The sequence below is a fragment of the Scyliorhinus canicula genome, chromosome 7, assembly GCF_902713615.1.
Source record: "Scyliorhinus canicula chromosome 7, sScyCan1.1, whole genome shotgun sequence".
Taxonomy (NCBI): domain Eukaryota; kingdom Metazoa; phylum Chordata; class Chondrichthyes; order Carcharhiniformes; family Scyliorhinidae; genus Scyliorhinus; species Scyliorhinus canicula.
The window spans coordinates 37,011,970-37,028,695 of NC_052152.1; the positions used below are offsets into that span (position 1 = coordinate 37,011,970).

A 16,726-nucleotide genomic window follows, 5' to 3' on the forward strand; every position below is an offset into this window, starting at 1 on the left:
TGTCTTTAAACTCCAGTTCATTACTTTTCTCCCTGTATCGCTTAGAATTTGCATATGTCTATTTGTTAATGAGCAAGCCAAGGAAAATTGGAATAGAAACATCAAACTTCCGTTCCAGTTGTCTACAGTCCACCAAAACCCCCTCTAGTTCAGTCGGAGCCAACGGGGGAGAGGAGGGGAATGGAGAGGTTCCTTGACAGGCTTTCTTTCCCGAAGGTGCAGGAGGAGAAGGTGGAGGGGCTGGGTGCGCCGATTGAGCTCGAGGAGCTAGTTAAGGGGATCAGGCAGATGCAGTCAGGGAAGGCACCGGGGCCGGATGGGTTCCCGGTGGAATTTTATAAAAAGTTTGTGGACCTAGTGGGCCCCTTGCTGGTGCGGACACTCAACGAAGCGTGGGAAGGGGGGACTTTGCCCCCGACGATGTCGCGGGCGCTGATTTCGTTAATCTTAAAGAGGGACAAGGACCCCCAGCAGTGTGGTTCATACAGGCCCATATCTCTCCTCAACGTGGATGCTAAGGTGCTGGCAAAAATCCTGGCCACCAGGATAGAGGACTGTGTGCCAGGGGTTGTGCATGAGGACCAGACAGGTTTTGTGAAGGGAAGGCAGCTGAACACGAATGTGCGGAGATTGCTGAATGTCATTATGATGCCGGCGATTGAGGGGGAGGCAGAGATAGTGGTGGCGCTGGATGCGGAGAAGGCCTTCGATAGAGTGGAGTGGGGGTACCTATGGGAGGTGTTGGGGAGGTTTGGATTTGGTGAAGGGGTCATTAGATGGGTAAGGCTGTTATATGAGGCCCCGATGGCGTGCGTGGCTACGAATAGGAGGAGGTCGGAGTACTTCCGGCTTTACCGAGGGACCAGGCAGGGTTGCCCCTTGTCCCCCTTGTTGTTTGCACTGGCAATCGAGCCGCTGGCGATGGCATTGAGAGATTCAGAGAGGTGGAGAGGCTTGGTGCGAGGTGGAGAGGAACATAGGGTGTCGTTGTATGCCGACGACCTGTTACTGTATGTGGCGGACCCGGTGGGAGGGATGCCGGGAGTGATGGAGTTACTAGCCGAGTTTGGGACCTTCTCAGGTTATAAATTAAACTTAGGCAAGAGCGAGGTGTTTGTGGTGCACCCTGGAGACCAGGAGGAAGGAATTGGTAGGCTCCCGCTTAGGCGGGCAGGGGAGAGCTTTAGGTACCTGGGGGTGCAAGTGGCCAGGGACTGGGGGACTCTCCACAAGCATAACTTTACCAGACTGGTAGATCAGATGGAGGAGGAGTTCAGGAGGTGGGACATGCTGCCATTGTCGTTGGCGGGGAGGGTGCAGTCCGTCAAAATGACAGTGCTTCCGAGGTTCTTGTTCCTTTTTCAGTGCCTGCCCATATTTATCCCCAGGGCCTTCTTTAGGAGAGTGACCGGCAGTATTCTGAGCTTTGTGTGGGCACATGGGACTCCGAGAGTGAGGAGGGTATTCCTGGAGCGAGGAAGGGATAGAGGCGGGCTGGCGCTGCCCAACCTTCTGGGGTACTATTGGGCAGCCAATGTGTCAATGGTGCGTAAATGGGTGATGGAGGGGGGAGGGGCGGCGTGGAAAAGAATGGAGATGGCGTCATGTAGAGGTACAAGCCTGGGTGCCATGGTAACGGCACCGTTGCCGTTCTCCCCCAAGAGGGTTACCACGAGCCCGGTGGTGGCGGCGACCCTAAGAATCTGGGGACAGTGGAGACGGCATCGGGGGGAAACAGGGGGCTCGATGGAGGCTCCACTGGGTGGCAACCATCGGTTCATCCCGGGGAACACGGATGGGGGATTCAGGGGATGGCAAAGGGCGGGCATCAGCAAATTGAGGGACCTGTTTATTGGCGGGAGGTTTGCGGGCCTGGGGGAACTGGAAGATAAATTTGGCCTTCCCCAGGGGAACATGTTCAGATACCTGCAGGTAAAGGCGTTTGCTAGGCGGTAGGTAGAGGGATTCCCTTTGCTGCCCTCGCAGGGGACGATGGACAGAGTGCTTTCGGGGGTGTGGGTAGGAGAGGGGAAGGTGTCTGACATCTATAAGGTAATGCAGGAGGTGGAGGAGTCGTCAGTGGAGGAGCTGAAGGCTAAATGGGAGGAGGAACTCGGGGAGCAGATAGAGGATGGGACTTGGGCGGAGGCCTTGGAGAGAGTCAACTCCTCCTCCTCATGTGCGAGGCTTAGTCTCATCCAATTTAAGGTGCTGCACCGGGCCCATATGTCCGGGACTAGGATGAGTAGGTTCTTCGGGGGTGAGGACAGGTGCACCAGATGTTCGGGGAGTCCTGCGAACCACGCCCATATGTTCTGGGCATGCCCAGCACTGGAAGAATTCTGGAAGGGGGTGGCGGGGACGGTGTCGAGGGTGGTTGGATCCAGGGTCAAACCAGGGTGGGGACTCGCGATTTTTGGGGTTGGGGTGGAGCCGGGAGTGCAGGAGGCGAAAGAGGCCGGTGTCCTGGCCTTTGCGTCCCTAGTAGCTGGTCGAAGGATTCTGTTACAATGGAAGGATGCAAGGCCCCCAAGCGTGGAGACCTGGATCAGTGACATGGCGGGATTTATAAAATTGGAAAAGGTCAAATTTGCCCTGAGAGGATCAATACAAGGGTTCTATAAACGATGGCAGCCTTTTCTGGACTTCCTGGCTCAGAGATAGGTAACTGGGTCAATAGCAGCAGCAACCCGGGGGGGGGGGGGGGGGGGGGGGCATTATTGTAGTGTTTATTCTGTAACTTTATAGTGTGTTAATTTGCGTTGTTGTTAAAATGCTGGGTTGTTCATGGGGATGGGGCGAATGTATATGATTGTTAATATTATTGTTATTTTCGGCATTTTACTAAGGTGCGTTATTGTTGTATAAAATCAAAATTTCTCAATAAAAATTATTTAAAAAAAAAAAAAAAACCCCCTCTAGTTTAAATGACAATAATAAGAAGAAAAGGTAAACTCCTGAATCATTGGGTAATTGATTTATTAGAAGTTGATTCTCTTTTTCTATTCTTTCCTTAAGTGAGACAAAGGCATCTGAATGTGTGCAGCAGGCGTCTCTGAAAACTCTCATGTCAGTCCAGCTTCGACAACAAACCTTGCTCCGAACTGTTTATGGAGAGTTTAACAAACAGAACCAATTCCTGTGGATTCTGATGCCATGTTAACTTTAAATTCAACTTTAAATTAGCGGGTTCATTCCAAGAGCCTCAATTAATTTTAATACAGTGTATTTTCACAGAATTCCAGGAGATTTGTGAAGTCTGATCTATTGCACCCAAATTGATTGCACTGCTCTTTTAGATGAATTCTATTGACTTTCTACAATAGGCTTTCAAACAAGTTTGCCGTACTTCTGTTTTGAATACTCCACGAGGATAACATTTGTTATCCTTCAGTCTTCAGGTACAGTCCCTAAAATCCAAGAGGTTCCTAGTAATATTAACCAGTCTCATCCATTTCCTGGCTGGCTTCTTCATGAGTCTAGGGTATATCTTATCCAATGCAGGTGCCCTTCAGACAGTTAACTCCTTGAGTTTCTTTGTAATGTATACTTCATTGATCTTTACATGTGTTATAGATTCCAAGCCAAATAAGTGGATCTGGACTTTGTCCACACTCTTCATTTCTGAAGAGTGATGTGAAGAATACATTTAACATCTGCCATTTCCTGATTCTCTGTAATATTTCTACCCAATTTATCCCTCAAAGGAACACCCTTTTATACTTTGCTTCTTACATAGCTGAAACAAATTCCTTGGATCCCTTTTGCTTCTGTCTGCAATCTGGTTTTCCACTTTGCTTACTGGTAATATTCATTTTGGACATCCTCTACTTAGCTTTGTAACAATGCCAATTTTTGTGTCTCAAAATTACTCTTGGTGATGTTAGCGGATAAGTGCTTATGGATTCTAACACTCTGATTGGCAGATACTAAATAGCAGATGTTAGAGGCATCAGTACATAAATCGCAAATTCTGGCAATCTGCCTCCATTGATTTCTTCATAAAATTCTTTTAAAAATTTGATAATGAACATATTCCTTAGTTTCCACGTTACATATTAGGAATTAGAGGATATTGAAGGATGAGTAAATTTCCTAGTTCAAAGTGACATTAAAGCAAACAATGAGAGGCTCTCTATCCCAATTCAACCTCAGGTTAGGATGGTACACGAACCAGAATACTGAAAGAATTGGGACAGATATTAACCATAATTCAACAGCAGAATTGGGAATTGTGTCATAGAACCGTAGGGTAGAAAATATTACAGTCTCGACAAGAAATGAGAAAGGAAATTATAGACTGAAGAAGTTTAATTTGTTTGTGAATAAGCTTCTACAGTTTATAATAGATAATGATATTAGTGAACACTCCAGAGGGTGATCTGAAGAGAGGTGAACTTTCTGTAATAAATTTAACGGAAAGCAATTTTAAGAGAGTTCTTAGCTAATCAGGGGAAGTTGGCACGTATTTGGAAATGGCAGGTCCTGCTTGACCAATTACATTGTTTCTTTGAAGATTTCTGGTGGATATTGATAAATAAAATGATAATAGGTTTACTGATGAGGAGGTTGGAAAAACTGAAGTCTTTTCATTTAAAAGGGAAAGTTAAGAGATCATAGCCTTTTTCAACATTTTGAAACGATTTGGGAGAATAAGCAGTGATCGATTGTTTGAGCTGGCTTGCTGAATGAGTAACAAAGGGCCTGATGATTGTCACGAGAGGAATGTAGGGGGAATTAGAAGATTCTTCTCATACAGGATTCTTAAAACAAGAAATACTTTTATCGCATTTCAACCATTTGAGGAGACAGACGGTACATCACACTGCCCGGGTGTGTGTGGTGGAGGCAGAGTCAATAGTGGCTTTCAAAGTTTCAATTTGCAGGATTACACAGGAAAAGATAGGTTTTAATCTCTATGTCTGCTGCTGCCAAGGGTAAATGTGCCAAGGGTGGGTGATGGTGACAGGTAGGCCACCTCAGTGCTGGTGCACACTCGCAGAATTTAGGTTTCATTAATTGGCAGCATCAAACACTCTGAAGTCAACCGTAGCTCAAGCCAATGCTAAAAAGCTCGTCCTTTTATCCAAAGCTGCACCACTCGGAAATGTTTTCACACCAACCGATCTTATGGTTTCTCTTTGTAGGTTTGTCAACCTAGTACAGTTTGGATAGACTCGGTACAATCCTGTAACTCACTTGAGACATGTTCTCAACCTGGTTCACATAATGGCTAGGAGAGAGGAGAGTTTCACCCCATTAACTTGCACCAGATTGAAAGTCGGGGCCCAGAGCGGAAACAGCAGTACTTCCCACTGCTTCACGTTGTCCCAGCCATTATTCAATTTAAACAGCTTCCCTGAAAAATGTATCCCAAATCCTACTTTTATCCTACCAAAATATCCTAGACAAATGGAAGTCACTGTTACATTGGCATTTGCAAACAGACAAAGCAGACATTTTGCACACGTGGACCCACAAAAAAGTAATGCTGTGAATGACCAGCCAGTCTGATTGGTGGTGTTGATTGAGGGAGGAATGTTGGTTAGCACACAAGGAGAACACCCTGCTCTTCTTAGATAGTACCATGCTATTTTTAGTATTTACCAAAACCACTTTAAGCAGCAGACGGGGCACCGTTTAATATTGAATCTGAAGGACTGCATCTCCGACAATGCACTCCCTCAGTACTGCACTAAAGTGTCAGCCTAGATTATGTTATCAAGTCCTGGGGTGGGGCTTGAACCCACAACCTTCCGACTCAGAGGCAATGTTGCAACCAACTGAGCCAAGCTGACAGGAATACTGTACCTCTAAATCTTTCTTGCCCCTGGCCATCAATATTAGATACTGGGGTTGATCTGAAGACAGGCGAACTTTCTGTAATAAATTTAAAAGAAAGCAATTTTAAAAGTATGGAATTGACTTTCTGGTTTTGTGCACAAAGTACAAAGAACAAAGAAAAGTACCCATGATGTGGAGATGCCGGCGTTGGACTGGGGTGAGCACAGTAAGAAGTCTTACAATACCAGGTTAAAGTCCAACAGGTTTGTTTCAAACACGAGCTTTCGGAGCACGGCTCCTTCTTCAGGTGAAGAAGGAGCCGTGCTCCGAAAGCTCGTGTTTGAAACAAACCTGTTGGACTTTAACCTGGTGTTGTAAGACTTCTTACAAAGAAAAGTACAGCACAGGACAGGCCCTTCGACCCTCCAGGCCCATGCCGACCATGCTGCCCGACTAAACTACAATCTTCTACACTTCCTAGGTCCGTATCCCTCTATTCCCTTCCTATTCATGTATTTGTCAAGATGCCCCTTAAATGTCACTATCGTCCCTGCTTCCACCACCTCCTCCAGCAGCGCGTTCCAGACACCCACTATCCTCTGTGTAAAAAACTTGCCTCGTGCATCTATTCTAAACCTTGTCCCTCGCACCTTAAACCTATGCTCCCTAGCAATTGACCACTCTACCCTGGGGAAAAGCCTCTGACGATCCACTCTATCAGGTCGCCCCTCAACCTCCGTCGTTCCAGTGAGAACAAACCGAGTTTATTCAACCGCTCCTCATAGCTAATGCCCTCCATACCAGACAACATCCTGGTAAATCTCTTCTACACCCTCTCTAAAGCCTCCACATCCTTCTGGTAATGTGGCAACCAGAATTGAACACTATACTCCAAGTGTGGCCTAACTAAGGTTCTATACAGCTGCAACATGACTTGCCAATTCTTATACTCAATGCCCCGGCCAATGAAAGCAAACATGCCGTATGCCTTCTTGACTACCTTCTCCACCTGTGTTGCCCCTTTCAGTGACCTGTGGACCTGTGCACCTAGCTCTCTCTGACTTTCAATACTCTTGAGGGTTCTACCATTCACTGTATATTCCCCACCTGCATTAGACCTTCCAAAACGCGTTACCTCACATTTGTCCGGATTAAACCCCATCTGCCATCTCTCCACCCAAGTCCCCAAACGATCTAAATCCTGCTGTATCCTCTGACAGTCCTCATCGCTATCCGCAATTCCACCAACATTTGTGTCATCTGCAAACTTACTAATCAGACCAGTTACATTTTCCTCCAAATCATTTATATATACTATGAACAGCAAAGGTTCCAGCGCTGATCCCTACGGAACACCACTAGTCACAGCCCTCCAATTAGAAAAGCACTCTTCCATTGCTACTCTCTGCCTTCTATGACCTAGCCAGTTCTGTATCCACCTTGCCAGCTCATCCCTGATCCCGTGTGACTTCACCTTTTGTACCAGTCTACCATGAGGGACCTTGTCAAAGGTCTTACTGAAGTCCATATAGACAACATCCACTGCCCTACCTGCATCAATCATCTTTGTGACCTCTTCGAAAAACTCTATCAAGTTAGTGAGACACGACCTCCCCTTCACAAAACCATGCTGCCTCTCACTAATACGCCCATTTGCTTCCAAATGGGAGTAGAACCTGTCTCGAAGAATTCTCTCCAGTAATTTCCCTACCACTGACGTAAGGCTCACCGGCCTGTAGTTCCCTGGATTATCCTTGCTACCCTTCTTAAACAAAGGAACAACATTGGCTATTCTCCAGTCTTCTGGGACATCACCTGAAAAAAAGTACCTGAAACAAACATTTAAACTATGGCAAAAGAACAGAAACTGCTAGTGGTATACAGCAAGCCAATCAGAATTTGTTAAGAGAAAAAGCAAGTCAACCATTGGGCGCACACACTTCATCAGAACTTAAAAGCAAGAGATAACTAAGTACTTTAGTACTGATAGCTAAAAAGAGAGAAATAGGGAAGGCAAAACTACTATCACAAAATCTGGGCCATTATAATGATGAAACAGTCAGCGTCTGCCATGATTATTTCTCTGAAACTAACAGTAACTTCTGGAATCCACATGTATGCAATTAAATCCAGAAGTTGCCTATATTTCCCTGTGGGGTACACTGTTGAGAGCCTTTCAAGCTACAATCATGGAGAAATCAATGCACTGATGAGGACATGTCACTTTATGCTATTAGTCTTGCTGTAAAAACTCTTGAAAATATTACACCTGGAGACTTCCGGTGGCAGCATGGAGTGAGTGGTCTCACGTTTGGTGGCTCCTGCTCAAGTTGGACTTTTTCAGCCCTTCCCCACCCGTAAGGGTGGTCTTTTGAAGGCAGAAGGTGTGAGTGCTCAAGGAAGGTAATACTCCTCTGGTGAGGCTGGCGTTTGGATCAGCGGACGAAAAGTGGCACGAGAATGGGAGAGAGCATCTGGAGCAAGAAGATATTTGTGGTGTTCCACAGGTGAAGGTGGCAAAGGGCAAGGGGGCAGCGCTGCCCGCCCAGTGGGCAACGGAGCAGCTGGTTGAGTTTTTGAACAACAAATTCCAGCAGCAGAGGAACGAGGCCTTGGAGAATTTGGCCAAGGTGGTGGAGCCGGTCGGAGCTGCGATTAAGCAAGTGGAGCAAAAGCAGAAGGCTCAGGGCCTGGCGATCCTGAAGGTGGAGGAGATGGTGAGAGAGCAGGAGGAGTGACTGGCCTCGCTGGATACGGATTTAAGGATGGTATTGGACAGCAAGGAAGGGCTAAGAGAGAAATTAGAAGACCTTGAGTACCGCTTCAGGAGGCAGAATCTGAGGATCGGCGAGATGCCTGTGGGCATCGAGGGAGCAGAGGTCGCCAAGTATGCGGCGCATGCTGAAAAGTTGAAGGGGGAGGGGGCCTTTGTCCGGCCCCTCAAAGTGGATCGGACACACAGGGCACTGAGGAGGCTGCAGGTGGGGAGCTGCCGAGGGCGATGGTGGTGAGGCTGCATAATTTTTTGGACAAAGAAAAAATTCTGAAATAGGCGAGGCAGACCAAGAAATGCACCTGGGAAGGAAGAGAGCTGTGGGTGTACCAGGGCCTGGATGCGGTGCTGGTAAAGAGGAGGGCTGTGTTCAACTGGAGAAAGGGGGTGAAGTTCGGGGTTTTGTACCCTGCCCACTGGTGGGTGATACATCAGAAGCAGGAGTTTTATTTTGACTCGCCAGAGGTGGTGATGGACTTTGTTATGAGGGACCATGGACTGGGAGGAGTGCGAGGATGTTGAATTTTGGAGATGAACTTAATTGCAAGGTGCGTGGGGTGGGCAGGTTGGGGTGGGTTTTGACGGGGGAACGGCGATGGTGAGTGTGTCTGTTGTTTCTCTTTGCTTGTGGGCGGTTGGGAGAACTGGGGGGGGGGGGGGGTGGACTGGAGGGATGAGGGGAAGTCAGAGGCCGGGGCCACCATGCGAGCTGGGCCAGCTAGTTAACGGGAGTGAAGTGGGAGGTTGCCAGGAGGAAGGATTGGGGGGGGGGGGGGGGGGGGGGGGGGGGGGGGGGGTGATTCTTTGTTTGAGTGGGGAGGGGAGGAGGGTTTCTGAAATGGGTGGAGTTAGTGTGGCGCAGCTGGGAAGGGAGAGATGGTGGCGGACATCCGAGGTCGGACTTGGATGCGTGACATGGACCGGGAACTCCCTCAAAAAAGGGGTGTGGCTAATTGGCAGGGGAAGCCCAGCCGACCAAGTTGGTCACATGGAACATGCGAGGGTTAAATGGTCGCATGTGTTCATGTATTTGAGGAGTCTGAAGGAGACACAACTGAAGTTGGGGGATCAGACGAGGCTGAAGAAGGGATGGGTGGGGCAGGTGTTCCATTTGGGGCTGGATAGAAAGACGAGGGAGGAGACAGTGTTGGTTAATAAGAGAGTGGCATTTGAGGTGGGCGGCATTGTGGCCAATCCGGGGGAAGGGGGTCAGTGGGAAATTGGAAGGGATGCCGCTAGTACTGGTAAGCATTTAAGCCCCGAATTGGGAAAGATTCCGGACCTGGATACGCATCGGCAAATCTTGGGGGCGAAATTCAATATGGTCCTGGACCCGGGTCTGGACCGGTCGAGCCCTAAGTCGCCGAGGTCGTCGGCGGTGGCTCGGGAGTTGAGGGGGTTAATGGAGCACATGGGGGGGTGGCGGACCCATGGAGATTTGGGAAGCCGTGAGTGAAGGAGTTTTCATACTTCTCCCACGTGCAATGAGTTTACTCCTGGAGTGATTTTTCCATGATGGACAAAGTGCTGTTGGTGGGGGTGGCCGACTCAGAGTATTTGGCGATTGTGGTCTTGGACCATTCACCGCATTGGGTGGATTTGCAGGTGGTTCAAGGGGCCCAACGGCCGCAGTGGAGGCTGGAGGCAGGTGAGGCGATGTGAGGGCTGACATCTGGGGCTACATGGACTTGAATGACACAGGGAAGGTCACACTGTGAGAGGCACTCAAGGCGGTAGTCAGGGAGGAATTTATTTTGATTTGGCACACAGGGAGAGGGTGGAGTGGGAGAAGAGAGCTAGGCTGGTAAAATTAGATTCTGAGGGTGGTCTGGAGGTACTCGGTGGTGTCGGAGGAGGGGTTGTTCAGGGAGAGGCAGATGTTCCAGATAAAGTTTGGATTGATCTGACTACTGAATGCATGTGTTGGCCTTGATCACATCCTGGGGTAGGGCTTCTGATATGTTTCTTTCCCTCCTCCTGATTTCTTCCCTATTTTTTTACAACCTTATGAAGGATAGAGGCATACAGCATAGAAAAGGTCTTTCGGCCCATAAAGTCTGCACTGACAACAACTACTCTAATCTTACGTTAATCCCACATACCAGCACTTCTCCCATATCCTTGAACATTTTGGTGTTTCAAGCGCTTTTTAAAGTTGTGAGGTTTCCACCCTCCACCACCTTCCCAGGCAGTGTACTCCAGATTCTCACCACCCTCTTGAGTGAACATTTTTTTCTCACAAATCCCCTCGGAATCTCCTGCCCCTCACCCTAAAACTATGCCCCCTTGTGATTGACCCTTCAACCAAGGATGCTTGCTTAGTTTTCCGTTCTAATGAAGCATATGCAACAGAAATTGTACTAGCCGTTTCTTTTTATAGATGCTGATTGGCCTGCTGCAATTTTCTCTATCTTTACCTGTTATTCATTTCAGATCTCCAGCACATACAGTTTTGTTTTTGTTCTTTGAATCGACAACTTGGTCTCAACTAATCTGAGCAAACAAAAATTTAGGATTTGATTGCTGTGAATTTATTTATAAATCCAGCTGGCTGAATCTGGTTCTCAGCCGTAAACAGTTAAGCTACCTCACTTCATGCCATGCCATTGTTGTATTGCACTGGATTCTATTATGGACAGCTGAAAACTTCTGAACTTAGAAATCAATACTGGTCGCGCAGTGGGTTAGCCCTGCTGCCTCACAGCGCTGAGGTCCCAGGATCGATCCTGGCTCTGGGACCGTGTGCAGTTTGCACATTCTCCCCAAGTCCCCACAACCCAAATATGTGCAGGCTAGGTGGATTGGTCATGCTAAATTGCCCCTTAATTATAAAAAATGAATTGGGTACTCTAAAATTTATGAAAATAATAAAAAAAAAGAAATTAATACAATTTAAGCCCATGTTAATATTTTAGCCTGCAACGTTAATTGATACATGCCACTTTGATCACTATCATCTCTGCCAGGGAAAGTCATGGAACTATATCCAGAAAAACTGGGGGTTATTCTGCAGTGTTAGTACCAACATTATTTAGAATGAGTTACAATATTCAAAACTAATACAGACAGTAGCTTGTTTTTTTTAAAAAAAAACAAGGAAACAAAAATGATGATGCAAATGAAAGGCAAAAATCAAGATTAAGTCTTGGGCAAAGTGCAGTCCAGTGACAATGCAATAACACGTTACATAAGCACATGCTGCATAAGCTCCAAATCAGAACTTTTAATCGAATAAGACAAACCATCCAGCCATTCTAATTAAACTCAACATGTTATTCAGCACATTGACTCTTCAACACAGGCACAGAATTCTGGCGTTAAGTTTGGTATTCATGTGTCTGACTATTACCAAAGCACAAAAGTACTATTATCTATGCTGCCAATGAACTTTCCAAAATTACTATTTGTTTCTAATTTGCATCAAACTTTAACAGACTCTGTCCTTTTCTCTACGGCATTACATAAAGTTGCTGTGGATGAAGAGACACAAAGATTTCTCTCTTTCTTGTGTGCAAACCGGATTTTGTATTACAACTCTAATGTATTTAGACAGTAATGCATGGGAAGAAATTTCCCCTGTTCCATAACCGCACCTTTTCTTGCCACAGGACATATAACTAGTGTTGACATTCAGCAACTGTACATATTCCCGCGGTCACCAAATCAAGTGAAAGGCTCAGGACAAGTCTAAAAGTGGAAAATCGCCTCTATACTAACATTCAGTTCTTCAATCATATGAGCAACCAGAGGAAAACATGTCTAAAAGTAATTGTACATCAGGTCCTTTGGGTTAAAATACATGCAATAAGATGCAGACTCCAAGCAACTGCAGGCATGGATTTTGTTTTAAATGAAGTCGCGAATTTCATCACTTTTCAGCCGTACACTGTTTTCTGAATGCTTTGGGATGTCAAAAAAACGACGTTAGTAATTGGAGAAAACTGTTTATTCTCCTCAAGTTTATATCATGCACGCCTTTTGTTAGCTCTAAACAGAATGGTATTGGCAGCTGTGAAGGTAGTTAGTGCCTCAGCAAAGAGCAACAAAATTCTGTGGGAACACTATGTGAAAACATTACGATAGAGAAATTATGAGCCATATGTTTTTGTTGATGCAGTGATGTAATTTTACTAGTCACGATCAAGGTTCAATTTAGCAGCAAATTCTTTTAGTCAAATGTACAATTGAAAGCCAGATTAAATGCTAATTCTATGTTAGAACAGTAGAATAACCTTGCTGTTCTGTAAAGTGGAAAATCAAAATTAAATTGAGACTACTGTGGTTACTTGGTCAATACAATACATGCATGGCTCAGTCAGCACTGAAGGGCTCCATGATTGTTGATGATTCCCGAGTATGAATCAGTAGAAATCGCGAGAGCTAGTTATAGGAGTCTTTTTTTTTGAACAAAAGATAATCTAAAAGCAGTGCAATACTGAATTCTACTGACATTTTGGGAACTGTTAGGTAATATTTGTTTGCATGCGTCTTAGCTTACTTTTATTTTTCTCTAATTATTAACAGTGGTCAAAGCCAGTCACAGTGCAGACCCCAGTGAATATGCATTGACAGCACAGTTTATGAATTCAGCAGGCAGTTGTCAATCCTGACAAGTTAAATTTGAAGAAATGGTAAATGTAGTCTTCAGCATTTGATAATAACATGCATCCATAATGTAGCTACTGGGAACTTTGCGTTGGATGCAAGCCATTCCTACTTGACCTGGCAATATTGATTGGTGCAACATAGAAAAATTCTGAATTGCTCAGACCTATCACCACTTACCTTGATAAGCTCATAATTTCAAAACTCATTAGTTGCTTCCTCCTATAGTTCTTCCAAGGCCATGCAGTAAAGAGCTACATTTGTTAGACATATCCCTAAAGTATTACATACCAGGAGTACTGCCAGGAACAGTGGAGAATAATTGACTACCAGGTGACTGTGTCTCAGGTTCTGTCGGGGCAAGAGAAAACACAAGGTTATATGACAGTCATATAATTGACAGCACAGTAACATACCTTTCTTTAGAAACCCCCCAAAAATGATACCCTTATTTGTATCTGGATGTTCATTGTTGCGTAATTGCCCTCCAGAAAACGGAGACAGTGAACCAGTACAAAAGTGTCCATTGATCAGATTTGATAAAGCATCATGAAATTTCACACAGCTTTGCTCAACCTATGGCACTAGAAAGGTTGAAGACCACCAACACTAAGGATGCACTCCAAAGCATTTCCCGAAACTAATTGAGATGATTTGGAAAATCCAAAAGGTGGTGCTCTCCGGATGAATGATATTCAAATGACCTTCTATCCAAGCCAGCTAGCCTTTTCAACTTCCAGCAAGCCTCCTTGTTTACGGCACTGACTTTCTTTCAAGTTTAGAAATTGCAATGCCAATACGATTTTCATGACCATCCAGAATCATGGGCCGAAGGGCCTGTGCTGTGCTGTATTTTTCTATGTTCTATGTCTGCATGGGTTTTCTCCGGGTGCTTTGGTTTCCTCCCACAGTCCAAAGATGTGCAGGTTAGGTGGATTGGCCATGCTGAATTGACCCTTGGTGTCCAAAAAGGTTCGTGGGGTTACTGGGTTACGCGGATAAGGCGGAGGCGTGGGCTTAAATAGGGCCGGTGCAGACCCGATGGGCCGAATGGCCTCCTTCTGCACTGTAAATTCTACGATATTCAACTAAAGTGTTTCTCATAACAAAAATAAAGATTTGAAAATTACAGAATCAATTTGCTCACAATTTGAATCACAGAAACACAGGCATTCTTCTTTCTCGAGTCTTGATAGATGTCACATGGCAATCGCTTTTTTCAAAATGGCCTTTACATTTAATCAAAACAGTCATTTTGGGATTTAACTGCCCTGAAGAGCTATCGAAGTTGGTGCCAAATCCTGCTAGTCTTAATAGACCATTTAATTGTTGGAATTCAACTAAGACCTGAAAATATACAGCAAATCTTCCTGGAGTTGGACATCACGTGGCATATGCCATTAGTTGGACTATTTCCTGGGCCTTTCAGAGTGAAATGGTTTGTACCATAACTTGCCAGAAGTGTGAGAAGACAAAGATGTTCGACCCACCGAGTCTGCACTGACTGTCTGAAAAAGGCCCTCTCCCCAGCCTTATCCCCGTAACTCCACTTTACCTGCACATCTCTGGACGTGAAGGGCCAATCCACCTAACCTACACATCTTTGGGATGATCCATGAAGCAGAACATCTGTGACTAATTCACCAGGTTTGAGAATTAGTGCTGAGAATTATTTTCTATGAGCCTCTGTCTTCCTGTAACTGGCCACATATTTTCTGCCTCCCCAGTAGTTAGCATTGCATCCAGTGGGGGGAGGTAATGCAATGCGGTTGCATCAGTCTAGTGAGCAGTAGTGACTCTAGTGGTTTTTCTTCAGCCTTCTCTTCATATATTTATGTATACATTTAACGTTCATTATTTACAAATAAAATTGTAAATGGCTACAGCGTGTGTTTTAATGTTGATGTTATAATGCTTACAAAAACCTGTTACTGAAGAAATACAGTATGGTTCATGAATGTTGTAGGCAATAATGAGGTGTGATCGTCTTTTTCACAAATACCCCTTTGGCTGGATAATTTGACTGATTTTGCTCAGCTGCGATGTTACATGGTTATAGAACACAAGGACCATTAAGGAATACTTCATGGAATCTAATTTTTAATGGATTTGAAATGTTACAGAACAGATTAATAGGAAGGGAACATTGAAAGACATCTGAAATAATTACTCTTGACTGCACTAATATAATCCAAATAAATTCCCCAGACATAATTTCTTACCATGGGAAATTCGTGAGAAAGAAACCTTGGGCGAAATTCTCCCAAAACGGGAGAAATCGTAAAACCGATTCTGGTCCCCCGTCGGGGCTAGCAGCCCGACGTCGGAGGCTCCGACAAGTCAGGCTTAACGAAAATCGTTAAGCCCGCTTGCCGGAGTTAGCGCCGGCTGACGCGTCATATGACGTCAGCCGCGCATGCGCAGGTGGGAAGACTCCACCCGCGCATGCGCGGGTGACGTCATCGCGTTTTTGCGCGAAACCCGCGCATGCGCGGGCCGGGTTGCCCCTCAGCCGCCCCGCGTACTGATACTGCGGGGCGGCGGAAGGACAAATAGTGCGCGGGCATCGGGCCCGCTGCCCGCGATCGGTGCCCACCGATCGCGGGCCCATGGCACCCTTGGCACGGCCGTGGTACTGCCGTGCCAATCGGTGCCATGGTTATTTTTTGCGAGTTTGTCACGACGTTTTTACGAACGGCAGGACCAGGTGTGTTTGCCGTTCGTAAAAAGGTCGTAAAGGGCTGGGACTTCGGCCCTTCTAACAGCTGAGAATCGCTGCCGGCCGTAAAAAAACGGCGGCAGCGATTCTTGTCGGGATTTTGGCGGGGGGGGGGGGAGAATAGCGGGAGGGCGTCAAAAAAGTCGGGAAGGCCCTCCCCCTATTCTCCCACCCGTCGTGGGGGGGGGGAGAATTTCGCCCAATAATTCTCAAATTCTTTTTGTACTATTACACATCACCAAGGTTATCTATTTTCACCAATTCAACATTATTTGTTTCTACCCTTCCCCTCACCCTCCCACTCAAACCCTGAACCAGACCTTCATCACCCCCACGTTCAACCTCTCTAATGCCCTCTCACTACCTCAAGCTTCATCCTACATAAACTGCAATTCCTCTAAAATCCCACTGCTCACATCCTGCCATAAACTGACTCACAATCTGTCCTCACCAGCCTCTATTCTCCATGGTATTGAACCCAAAACCCTCAGCCTCACTTACAGTTCTCTTGCTTTCTTGCCCTAATCGCCCTCTCCAACCACCATCCATACACATCGGTCTGCACTCTTTGCCTTTCTAACTCGATGAGAAGTCGTACAACACCAGGTTAAAGTCCAACGGGTTTGTTTCAAACACTAGCTTTCGGAGCACTGCTCCTTCCTCACCTGAGAAAGGAGCAGTGCTCCGAAAGCTAGTGTTTGAAACAAACCTGTTGGACTTTAACCTGGTGTTGTAAGACTTCTTACTGTGCTCACCCCAGTCCAACGCCAGCATCTCCACACCATTTCTACCTCCAGTTAGCTTTGTCACTTCCTCACTCGCTTCACCAATTTAGTGGTAGAGCT

General features: G+C 46.1%; 1 protein-coding gene across 1 annotated transcript in view; it reads right to left on the reverse strand.

The window, feature by feature from the left end:
* LOC119968873 (target of Nesh-SH3-like) overlaps nt 1-16,726 on the reverse strand; it is a 371,610-nt gene that overhangs the window by 40,330 nt on the left and 314,554 nt on the right. The window contains exons 43-44 of the mRNA XM_038801796.1: nt 13,454-13,513; nt 5,812-5,880 (exon numbers count right to left, since the gene is read on the reverse strand). Of these exons, the coding sequence (XP_038657724.1) occupies nt 5,812-5,880; nt 13,454-13,513 (129 nt within the window). The remainder of the gene's footprint in view (nt 1-5,811; nt 5,881-13,453; nt 13,514-16,726) is intronic.